At 37.7% G+C, this 12,189-nt stretch overlaps 1 protein-coding gene across 1 annotated transcript in view; it reads right to left on the bottom strand.

Annotated features, from left to right (window-relative positions):
* Positions 1 to 139: 139 nt before the first annotated feature.
* The window catches only part of LOC137995164 (uncharacterized), a 42,674-nt gene continuing 30,624 nt past the window's right edge, over positions 140 to 12,189 (bottom strand). Inside the window, exons 10-16 of the mRNA XM_068840740.1 lie at positions 7,291 to 7,435; positions 6,655 to 6,912; positions 3,706 to 3,807; positions 2,989 to 3,059; positions 2,286 to 2,454; positions 1,293 to 1,516; positions 140 to 347 (exon numbers count right to left, since the gene is read on the bottom strand). Of these exons, the coding sequence (XP_068696841.1) occupies positions 337 to 347; positions 1,293 to 1,516; positions 2,286 to 2,454; positions 2,989 to 3,059; positions 3,706 to 3,807; positions 6,655 to 6,912; positions 7,291 to 7,435 (980 nt within the window). The 3' untranslated portion in view covers positions 140 to 336. The remainder of the gene's footprint in view (positions 348 to 1,292; positions 1,517 to 2,285; positions 2,455 to 2,988; positions 3,060 to 3,705; positions 3,808 to 6,654; positions 6,913 to 7,290; positions 7,436 to 12,189) is intronic.

Here is a 12,189-nt window from a genome sequence, read left to right as displayed (position 1 = left end):
AAGGTGGGAACTTCATAATTATAGAAATAATAATTAATTCCATTTTTATTAAACAAGAGATCCTTAAAATAAATCGATAGGTTCTTTTGCGTTAATGCTGCTATCAGTGAATAGAAAATATCTTTTTAATGCCATGAAGTACTGCACACGATAACAGCTTGCTTACATGAAAAGTCCAAGCTGACATGACTTGTGTAAACGTTTTATTTAGTTTTCATTTTCTACTTTGGTCCTAGCAAAACATGGCATCTAGATTCCATCATCATGATAATAAATTGACACTTTTATTTGTTACAAAAGTGACCATAATTTCTCTTTCTTTCTTCCTGAATTCGTTTACTTTGCCTCTGAAATCATAAAAACAGGCAAGCGTAAGTCCAGGATATTACTGGGCAAAAGGCCTCTCAGTTGCTGTAATCATTACCACTTTCAATAATACAAAAGACGCAATTCTTAAATAAATGGCTTTTTTCAGAAATTAAGTTTGCAATAATTTTTAGTTTGAAAATGTTTTACGAGACTTTGTTCTTTTAAGACAACTTATAACGCCAGAAAAACGTTGTGTCTCGGGTTTTATTATATAGATATTGATGAAATACCAAGATTTCTCCTTTTACTAAAAAATCATATCTTCACCGCGCGCAGTGAACACATCATTTTTATCTTTCACGAGTGAGGATATAGGTGTTGTCATGGTAACCAACACGATTAGCCAATAAAACGCGAGCATTCTCTTCATTGTAAGATACTTTTGTGCTTTAATATAATTCTTCTCTACGACATTAACATTTTTATTGCAAAATTTGACATTATCATGATTTATTTTTTCATAACTTTCATATCTTGTTTTATGTTACACAACATGCGTGTTTTAGCGGTTGGTGGCCACTTTTTCATCATTTCGAACCTGAATAAAACAAGTTGTTTTAAGTCTAGACATTTCATCAATATCTATATAATAAACAGAACATTACATGGCCGCGCGGGGATACGAATTTTATCTTCTCGTGCTGAAAGTATCTCTCACTCGTTCGCTTCGCTCACTCGTAAGAGATACTTGCAGCACTCGAAGATAAAATTCGTATCCCCGCGCGACCATGTAATATCCTCTATCTATACACACACTCCAGAGTTTCTATCTAGCTCTACTCTGCTCCCACCTTCCGAAAATATTTTTCTCGAGACTTCTCCTCAAAATTGAAGATATAGTTAATTTGATCTAATCTTTCACAAGATTTTCCTCAGAAAAATTTGTCAATTTTTGTCAATTTTGTGGTAAATGCAGAACTAACCGTCAAGAAACATGTATACAAAATTGGCATCACCCTTGCCAATGCACTCATTGTCATCATTGATGTTGCATGTGGTGAAGTTTTGTCCAATGCACAGATACGAGTCTCCGTGTCGCGAGTATTGATCACACGCTCCAGGCCCTGACCAACACTCTCCGTAGTTCTGAAGCCCGAACATAATGTAACCTCGGGAGGTGGCGGCCATGGCACAACGGCAAGCGAGGCTGCAGGATGTATCGAAATATCAAGGTCAGCAATATATCCGAGTTAATTTGGTACGATTTAAAATTCGGCTTACGAAGAATACCACACCCTAGTCACAGGTGAAAGCAAGTCAAAGTATTTGAAGACTAGATTCTATCTAGAATCGTTTTTTCATCATCGTAGATGTGGTCAATGGAATGGTGCTTCTCTTACTATTTTATTGCGATCGATGATAAGGAGAACTCACAATCTAAAAATGGGTGTTCTGTGACTAGCGTGAGCTATAGCAAAATTTTCGTATTTTCGTTCGTCTGCCTTTTCAGCTGAGAAACTAAATATTTTAAGCAAGAGCCGATACAACGTAGGTTTGATTTAGTGGTGTACTATGTTTTGGCTGGCCAAACCAGGTATCAGTCGATTTATATTACACCACTAAATCAAATCTACGTTGTATCGGCTCTTGCTTAAAATATTTAGTTTCTCAACTTGTAATTACACCGATCAGATCAAGCCACTGATCCAACGTGCACCGACAGGAGTGATCGTCCACGGTTGCTTGCTTCAAAATTCTGGCTTTTTCAGCGCCATCTTGAATTACGTCATACGTGAATTGATACGTCATATGCGCAAATGACGATCGCGCACCTCCTGATTGTTTGTTCCAATGAGATTGTTTATTTCCATACCTTTCTCCTTTGCTTCCAAAGCGATTGCCGAACGCTCTTCAATAATCCGAGATTACTATTAGTTATGGTGGGGTCCTTATTTAATATTAAATGGTTTACAAACCCGTGAAGATAATGATCCCAGTTTTGCCAATCGACTGCTCTTCCATTCTTGTGATTGCGATCACTGATTAGAAGATCAGACATAGCTCTTGCCCATCTTCTGTCCTGGTAACAACCCAGCTTATAATACGTTCTTTCACATGTGGGATGTTGCCCAATATAGGCAGGTACTGTGTAAATTTAAAAATAAAAAAAAAAACTGCGAAAAGGAGGCTTGAAAAAAATGCTTGGTTCTCATTTTGAAAGATAAGTACCTAAGATATTAACTGGTCACGTGGAATAATTAACAATTAGTTTGTTTAAGCGTCGTTATAAATTAAAATGTATGCCTATAGTCTGAAGGTTTTTATTGAGATTCGTAAGAATCTCTTGATGTACAGGCACGTTCTTCTATAATCCAAACATTCTAAGAGCATGGCATTAATTATTCGATATTACTTGGCTTAATGTATAAACCAATATCTTTATAACATATAAACAAAAAAATATATAAATATATATTACCTAAGATTTACATACCAGTGAAAAATATCATGCACAGTAAATTAAAAACTGCAAAGTCCCCGCCATATTTTCCTCGCGGCCTCTTCGGCCTTACAAGGTACTGAACACTGTTCAAAACGTTAATTACTGAAAGAGCCAGTTTTCCTGAGAAAAGTCAAACTCTTACACCCTCTTTAGTCATAAAAAATGATATGGGGAACCTGAGCTGATGAATGATGAGCAAAGCGTTATGATGGTAAAGAAAGCAAAGTTCACCATGTCTTTTATCGACCTGTGGATCAGAAGAAAAACTGACTAAGCATTTTCTTTTACCCCGGTAGAAAAGGAATATTCTATGTATTTTTGCAAATGCCATGATTCAGGTCATATTTTGCGAAAACTAGTACTGTTCGACTCCTTATTTATGTCCTCCACTGGATCGATATAAGGACGCCGATAGTTTTATTGTTTGGGAGGTTAGGATCCATTGTTTTTCTTGTCCGTAAAATGTTAAGGTTTGTGACAAGTCGATGCGTTGTCCTGCAGGCATAACGATCATGCAGGACAAATGTCAGAGCCGATCGCGAAACACTGGTATAAGCATCTCGACGACGATTTTATCCCAAGCCATTCTTTACAAAGAAACTGAAATCATTTGAGGTGTGAGTTTTAAACTACTGCCCCAACGCATCCAGTATTGCTGGTGTATAGAGAATCACATGAAATGCACAGGGGCATTATCAAATTCGTGGCAAATCCAACCATGATTTTCTGAAACGCCTCTCTTAAACGTTTTCCTCTTTTTAACATACTGCGTTATTGTTCGAAAGTACAGAATCAAATGAAATGGACAAGTGCATTAACAAATTCGTGGGAAATAACTAAATTTCAGAAGCGCTTTTCTTAACGTTTAATAACATTTTAGCCGGGATACTCACTGTGTTATTATTTGAAACTGCTTCCTGTGTTCCTGGTGTTCCGAATCAAAGGAAAATTCTCTAACTAAATTAAACTCGACGGAATACTTCCTCTGTAAATTACTCAGTCAATGCCTCGATCATTTAGTGAGATTTGCATAACAACGCAATGAAGCACCGTAGGAAGTAAACTGACTTGTTCGTTCTTGCGGATCACGTACAACTGTCGAGTTGCAATTTTTTTTAAGTAAACGTACTTATAGGTCTTGAGGAGTAACGGGGGAAAATCTTAATCAGTGAACTGATGACGTCTTTAAAAAAACTTTGATTTCTCATTGAAATCAGTTTAATCAGCTCAGGATTTTTTCTTCAATATAGTTGGCTTCAAGACCATGAGAAAAAGAGACAGTGCCTGTGAAAGGAGAAGACGATTGTTTTATTTATTGATCATATTTCTATGTTTGGGGAATTAAATTTATTTCTAATGGACCACTTGAAAATTGACTGAAGTGTTCAAAGAAAGCTCAGTCTTCGAAGACTTAAGTAAAAAACACAGGAAATGATATTTTATCGCTCATGACAGCTACGCTTTGCAAATGGAAATCACTTTGTTTCCGCAATTTGACCAGTCAATAATGTGCCATTAAGCAAAAAACAATTGTCTCCTACCCTAGGAACAAATGTTTTTCAGTTTGGAATTTACTTTTTTATTCAAATTTTAAAGCAGACCATAGTTTCGTCGTCCACATTTATTTTATTATTTATCAAATGTTTTGTCCAACAAAGGCAAACCGTTTAAAGCCCGGGGAGGAGGTGGACAGGCACTTCCTATTAATGGACGTCTAATGGGATGTGCCGCTGGACGGGGTCGCATTTTCACCACTGAATTGACTATAATGGGGTTGTGTTTTCAACAGAGTTCCCGACAGAGTTACTAGAATGGGGTCGCAAATCGTCGGGATTTGGGGGGTGAGTAAATCCTGACTATGGAAAGATTCACGGTAAAAAAAAGTTGTTACAAAAAGAACTGCAGCGCTGTTGATTTAATATTTACTAGTCGCATTATATTCCGTTTTGAAATTACAATTGAAGGCTTTATGTAAGGTTTATGCATAAACAGAAACTGACAAAGTTGGGGGTTTGAATCTGCTTAAATAGAGTTTCAATTGTCATTTTTAACGAAAATGTTCAAGGGCCAAAAGCGTTTCCATGGTTATTAAGTGGAAACTTCCTCCTTTATCATGGAAAAGTCATTCACGAAGAGAGTACATGAGAATGAAAGATATAAATAGTCTCTTCGTGAGTCATAAGCTAGGGACGGCAAAAAAACCTTCCGCCTTGCACTCTACAAAACCACGAAAATAACCGTGACATAGTCAATATTAAGAAATGAAAAATTAACGTTAAATGGGATATTGAACAGTCAAGCGGATAGCTAGTGGAATACTTCAATCAGTACCAGCGCCCAAATATGGACCTTAATAATAGTTTGGAGGCGAAATTGAATTCTCTAAATCCATTTGGAAATAATAAGCAAGACCCAAGCTTTGTTCGTTCCCTGTTGATAAAGTTAATGCTGAGTACAGGTGATTTTCACTAATACGTTTCAATAAGCTTCTTTTCATTTGAGTATCAATTTCAATTTAAGTCATCAAAAGTTTGAAGAGGAACATGTTTAATTTTCATCGAGAAGACTGATTTCACATCAGGAGTTCCATTTCCACTTCCGCTTCCACTTCCACTTCCATCTGAAATAAAGAAAAAAGGGTTTTGACTTGTAGTAAAGAATATACGATTAGACTTCAATATCATCAAGTCATCAAGTGAAACAAAGTCTGATCTAAACTTAAAGAAATCTTAACAACCTTCAGCCTCAGCTCCAAAATAAGACGTTCTTATAAAAAAAAAATGTAAGCACAGGTAGCCCAAGCTCAATATATGAGTATACCAGTATCTCAGTACTGTACTATATTTCGCAAGAGTAGAAATATAAGGAGTTGTATGGGAAAAACGGTTTTTCTAATTTTTTTAAATTTATTTTCAGAACAACCGTTTTATCCATACAAATCCTTATAGTTCTACTCTTGCGTAATGTAGTACAGTACAGACACTCATTTATGGAGCTTGGGCGACCCGTGGTGTGAGTGCGAGGATAACCTCTCCATTTCGTCCATAAACCCGCACTTTAAATAGACAATACGTTACTCCATAAGATTAGGAGTCTAATGTTTATATATCAGTATATTGTTAGATTCTAATTTTTAGTTTTTTTTTTCTCCTTTCTCCGTGATCATACAAGTGTGCAATATATTTGATAATAACATACTTAACATGCATGGATCATTTATGACAAATCACTTAAACTCGCATACTGGTAGGGCTGACTGATCAGTAAGCCCCTAGGTAAAATAGAAGCTAAATATGCCAAGGGAGCCTAAGGGAAGCTGGGAATTATATTGACAGAAAGTGTAACAATGTTACAAACGTAATTTTCCTTGCGACAAACTAAGCGTGAAGCAAATGATCTAGTCAAACAATCGCGACAGCAAAAGGGTTTTAACGGTAGCTCTGCAAAGGCCAGTTGACTCCATAGAAAGAACCTTCGCAGCTATCTTTGGCTTTACGTCTCCTGATTGGCTATGCATGGAAACGACTCGAACGTTTTCGGCAGGCCTATGAGGCAATCGATAAAATACTTTGCCAGCTCGAATGAAATGGCTGTAGCTTTTAAGGACACCTCACTAACTTGTGGGAGGAGTGAGCTGGACTACGGATCGAGTGGTCAGGGTCCGGCTTCGTGCCCTTGCAGGGGACATTACGTTGTATTCTTCGGCGAATTTAATGCTAGGGGTAGCCTTGCGTTGGACTAGCATCCCATCCAGGGGGGGAGTAAAAAATACTTCTAGTCGCTTCATGCTACAGGGATAAGCTCCGGCCTTATGGGCCATGTGGCTCGTAAGCGGACTTTACCTCACTAACTTAGTGCTTTGCTGACCTTCTAAAATCTTGTAAACGTAGTTTTTGTTTGGACCTCCAACGCATTCATTGTCATCTTCGTCGTCGTTGCATTTCTTGTATTGAAATCCAACACAACCCTCAGGATCTGACTTTCCGTGACGATCAAACCTCTCGAATGCGAGTTCATCACTCCAACATTCACCATAGAACTGAAGACCAAAGTGACTTTGACCTAATACTCTTGATAATTTGGCACAACGGCAGGCCAACCTAAGCCACACAAAACGAATTCGTCACTGGTTACAGTATCATTTGGGAATAATCACTGGGCCTTAATTGAGCTGTCACCCGGATGAACAAAGTTTTTGTGCATTATGTATGAGTCCTGCACGACTCAAGAGTAGATGTGATTGGGTGGTCTTTGTTGAGACTCATCGGAATGACCGCATGTAGAACCATCATGGTAGTGTTGATTTGACAGTTATTTTACACTTATATTTATCAATTAAAAGGCCTGGGTCCCCTTTCATGTAAGGCTTCATGATTTGTCTTGGTCTTCTACAGTCTTTAGCTTGATTTGGAAAAAATCCGAGTGAAACTCACTTTATTTTCTGTAGGATAAATGCATAATTTTATTTCAGACTTCACCTTTTAAGAAATTTTTCCCATTCACCAGGTTTCCACTTTATTTCATCCCTCACATTTAGAAGAAGTTTTGCTAACGCTCTGTCATTTCGTTTTTCTTTATAACATCCAATTTTCTGATACGACACTTCACAGTCTTCTTGTCCTTCTTTCAATGAAAAATAAAAAAAAGGAATTATTTTAGTTAGCGGTCTGTTACAAGTAAGTAGGGAAGACAATTAAAGTATGATGTGTAGACAAGACGTAAAGGCTTGGCCAAATTATAAATGTTGAACGATCCATAAAATTTAAGGGGTGTATATGTTGGCTAAATTGGTGATCCTCGTTTTATGTAGATTGAATATGCACTCTACCTCAGTAGTTTAAAATACCTATCAACCTTCCAAAAAGGACTGAAAACACGTATACCTTCCCTCAAGCTCTGTCTTACGCAAGTCAACACATCTTCTTTATGTTTCGTATCATCATAACGGTTTCTCTATTCATACACTTACTCATTCAATCTGAACATTACAACATCATGAGTAAGGGAACAAAGAACTGTACAATGTGTCTTCACCACTACACTACAACGACGAGCAGTTCTTTTCATTTTTCACTTTTGTATAATAAGTCAAATGATATCCATGTATAATCTGACCCTAAGTTTTCTCTAGGCTTAATTTAGGCCCCATAAAAAAAAAACTTTCTTCAATTCATCTGAATGCGTATTCAACCCAGGTAAAACTAAATGCGGATCACCAATTTAACCTACAGTAGGTAAACACCGATTCAACCTGAGAACGGATTTTACCGGCAGCCCACAGCTAGCAGTAAAGGAGGCTAAACGTTTGGTCAGTTCAGTTCAGTTCAGTTGGTCCTCGAATCACTGTGAAGTCCGTTATGCCATTTGCTTTGGATGGGAGCCTACCTAACCGAATTAAAATCACCCCACCTCTTTATAATGTTATTTATCCACTCAAAAAAGTTTCATAATACGTTAATTTCAAAACATCACGAGGCAGTGTTACCTTCTGATTGGACAAGTCCCACCAGAGACAAAAGAACAAACCAATGCAGCACATTCATAGTTTCAACTGTCAGAGGCTCTGACGAAAAAATGCGTGAAATGCGTCATTTCTCCAATTAATTCGATGAAAAGAAAAAAATAGAGCATGAACTTCTTTGTGGACAATCGGAATTAATGCTTTGGCTATATGACAGTAATAAATCTCAGTTCCGGTAGTATGTAGAAACGGGGTGTGTCAGCCTTAAAGGAAAGGAAAGGAACTTTATTTAAGTGTCTAGTCGTTCTAGCGCTGAAGCACGAATTGGGGACACTGTAAATTGAAATTAACAATTAACACAAATCAAGTCAAATGTTGGTTTTTGAGGAGAGGGGAAACTGGAGTACCCGGAGAAAACCTCTCGGTGCAGAGTAGAGAACCAACAAACTCAACCCACATATGACGCCGAGTCTGGGAATCGAACCCGGGCGACATTGGTGGGAGGCGAGTGCTCTCCCCACTGCGCCATCCCTGCACAAACCCTAAAACCTCGTTTAATGGCGTAACTCCCTTGAGTCTCCTTTAAAGGAACTCGGATTTTTTTCGAGTGTGCACAAGTCATAGTTCTGCTCATTTAAGAACTCATTTATTTGTCAAATTCGGCGAATATGACCGACGAAATTTAAACAGCAGGTTCTTTCCGGTAGATGCATAACAACTACTAATCTTAGGGTTAAGCCAACAAGAAATACTCGGTGCTCCTTGAACCTAAATTGGCAGCTTTCATAAAAAATCTCGGGGTTTTTTGGATTAAGTTAATTGTCATTACATTTTGATTACAGAAAGCTGTACTGATAAATCGAAGTGACTATATGCCAGCATGTGAAGGTCCACCCAAAATCCACAGCACAACATGTGCTACTATAAAACAGTTCCTGCTTCGCTGATAAACTTGAAAATCGAGTTTGTTTACTAAAGAGGTCTCCTGAACAGTAAAATAAAAAAAAACCGACCGGCAAAAAAGGCAGTCTGTTCTTAAAAGCAAGAATTAATTTCCTCAAAACTAAAAGAATTGCTTGTCCGCAATAACATCGTGTCGCATATTATCCGTATTTTATACGCTACTTACCTCATATCACCCTCGGAATGGTTTGGCAAGAAGACTCATCTGGTATGGAATGCTTTATTACTTTAGCCTTAAGCTTATCATGATTTTTCAACTATGGGAACCTACAGGTGTTAATTAGTTGAAGTCTAGGTAGAGAGGGTGCTAATTACATGAAAAAACTGAATTCGATGAATATAATTTAAACATGTTTAGAATTTGAAAACAGTGCCTATTGGATTCTCGCAAACAGATTACTATAACAATACCGGCCTGTGTCTGGTTTGCAGCCAATTTTTATAAATACGATTTCCGTAGATCAGATACGAGTGGGACTGCAATGCAAGCAATTTATGTTATCTTCTCCTTAAGAATCTGTTTGTCTCAACGGAGACTAATCAAGGCTCTTGATAAACAGGCCTTGTCTTGAAGAAGAGAAAGACGAATTATCAAGCTTAACCAAGACTGTAGGAAGAAGGATGTTCCAATGAATATAAAAGAGCCGGAAACTCTGAACAACTCAATGAGCTCTTTTGCCCTTTCGCGGGGCAAAAGAATACAACCTACTTCCAGAATACATTCGGGCGACTAACAATATTTTAAGTTTTGAAAGGAAAAGGAAAGTGCTGCCCACTTTTTGAAAAATACTTTTTAATTATCCAGGTAAATGTTTCTACTCGTAATACATGTATATATTTCTATTTTTTGTAATACAGATTTTTTATTATTGTATACTACGGCAGAATAGCCCCGTATAGAGGAATCGTAATTAAGTCTACCTGTTACCTGTTACCTACCTTATTACGTAGGATGCCTCCTGCAGGGCAGACCACGTTATAAAATGGAGACCGTTTGTTTTTCCTCATATCCACAAATTGTAACGTTTGTTATCATTGGCTAGTTTCTGTACATAGAAGATATAACGGCATATTTTAGTGGCCACAATTGTCATACTACGTCATCCACATGCCATGGTCATTCTCACTTTTTGTGTTTCCTCGTTTGTTTACCGAAGTCGGAGGTACACGAAAGAATTTCTACTGTCGATTGCCTGGCTTTGCTACAAGTAAGTGTTGATTTCTATTGAAGCCACTAGTAACTGTTACAGCTTTCATATCGTCGTTTTAATCTCTTTCATGTTTTGTGGGAGTTTTTATCGGTCACACAACGCGGTGTCAAAAGTAGTACTAATAGCAACGAAAATTAGTTTGTAATTCCTTTTGAATTGGATTGAGTCTTCATATTAAATAACCGGTAAGAAATTGAAATTATTTTCCTATATTAGCGCACTTAATTGAGACCAAAACAACATATTTTCTTTAAGGGTACCGTGCACCTTCAGGGATGTCTTCAGAGAAACGGATGTAGCGCTTTCTGATTACGGTGCACTGGTATACTTTGTTTATTATTGAAGAAAATGCTTTGTTTTTCTTGTCAGAGCACTAACGAAAGCGCTAACCAAAACGTTTGAGTAACCGCGTGGAAAAAAGCACTCATCGAATTTTACATTCCCCAAAACTGGTTTGGTGGTAATAGGTTTATCAAGCTACTGTCAAAATTTGATTGCAATGAAACAAAGCGCCTTTGATTTGTAATCTTTACATTTTTACCTTTCAAGATAAAAATCCACCCCAACACTTTTCCCGACAATTAGCTAATCAGAGGACGCCACTTTTTTCGGGTCCCAGCTGTCGATCTCTCACAAGTGCTTGCGTTCCACCAGCTTCATTGTGACTAATATTCTTCCGATTTTTTACTCATGTTTTCGGAGCGGATCTGTCTTGATACTAAATAGAAAAAGGACGCGCACAGTCATCTATCTCATCAAAAACAGCAGCAACAGCAGAAAAAAAGTGGAAGCGGATCAACGCAAAAGCTTTAAAAAGAAGCACAATGTAGGATGAGCGTAAAAATTATCGCAAACAGATGGTGACGGCGATATCAGCATGCGGGCTGGTTATGTGAATCGTTTACATAGTGTTTTCCTTGTCATGTTGTAAGAAGACTATAGCCCGAAATGCCTTTGGTCTTATTTCTTTTTCGCTACAAGTGTGTTTGTTCTCGTTCTCTGGCAGTGTACTGAGAAAGCCTGATTTAGCACCTCTTGAATTTCCATGATTTTTCTTCAGATGATACGATAATTTATTCGCCGATACGATTCGCCAGAGGTGTCTGAAGGCCAGTTCTAATAATATGATTCTTTCTCTGAATTCCGCTTGTTTTTGTGCTCCTTCCTCTATGTTCTCTTTTTCCTATTGCTGGCGCTAGACCTCGGATATTCACGTGGCTTGTAGGTCTTCATTGCGTAATTAACACTTTCTTAAATGCCACAAAAAGTAAAATATGATGCTTCTTTATACAAATACCTCAAACGTTGGCGATTATTTGACGTCTCCCACGAAAAGCGCTCCGATAGTCTACACCCGGGAGTCTAAATGTGCTGTCAATCAAAATGAACTTCTACTTCCGGCGAAAAGTATTAACTAATATCTCTATCTTTTACATATTTTGTTTGCGTTCGATGGGTGTGACCTTAACCTTCACTTAAAATTTAAAAGAAATCGGATATTTTCCCCTTGAATTGCCTCTTTATACTATCGTACCTAAAGTATCTTTCCCTTGACAAATGCAAATGCCAACTGTAGTCAAATCAAATTGTTCTATTTTTTGGCTGTAATTTCAAGAACTTCACGTCGCGTACCCCAACGTCCTTTTTCCCACAACAGGTATGCATTTAATAACACCTTCTGCAGCTAGAGAAGTGGTCAAAACTACTACACTCGAACAGGACCCACCAAACCACAAAATAGA

This window comes from Montipora foliosa, chromosome 3 (assembly GCF_036669935.1).
Source record: "Montipora foliosa isolate CH-2021 chromosome 3, ASM3666993v2, whole genome shotgun sequence".
NCBI classification, from domain to species: domain Eukaryota; kingdom Metazoa; phylum Cnidaria; class Anthozoa; order Scleractinia; family Acroporidae; genus Montipora; species Montipora foliosa.
The sequence above is the reverse complement of the archived record's forward strand: the minus strand, read 5'-3'. Positions and strand labels throughout refer to the sequence as shown.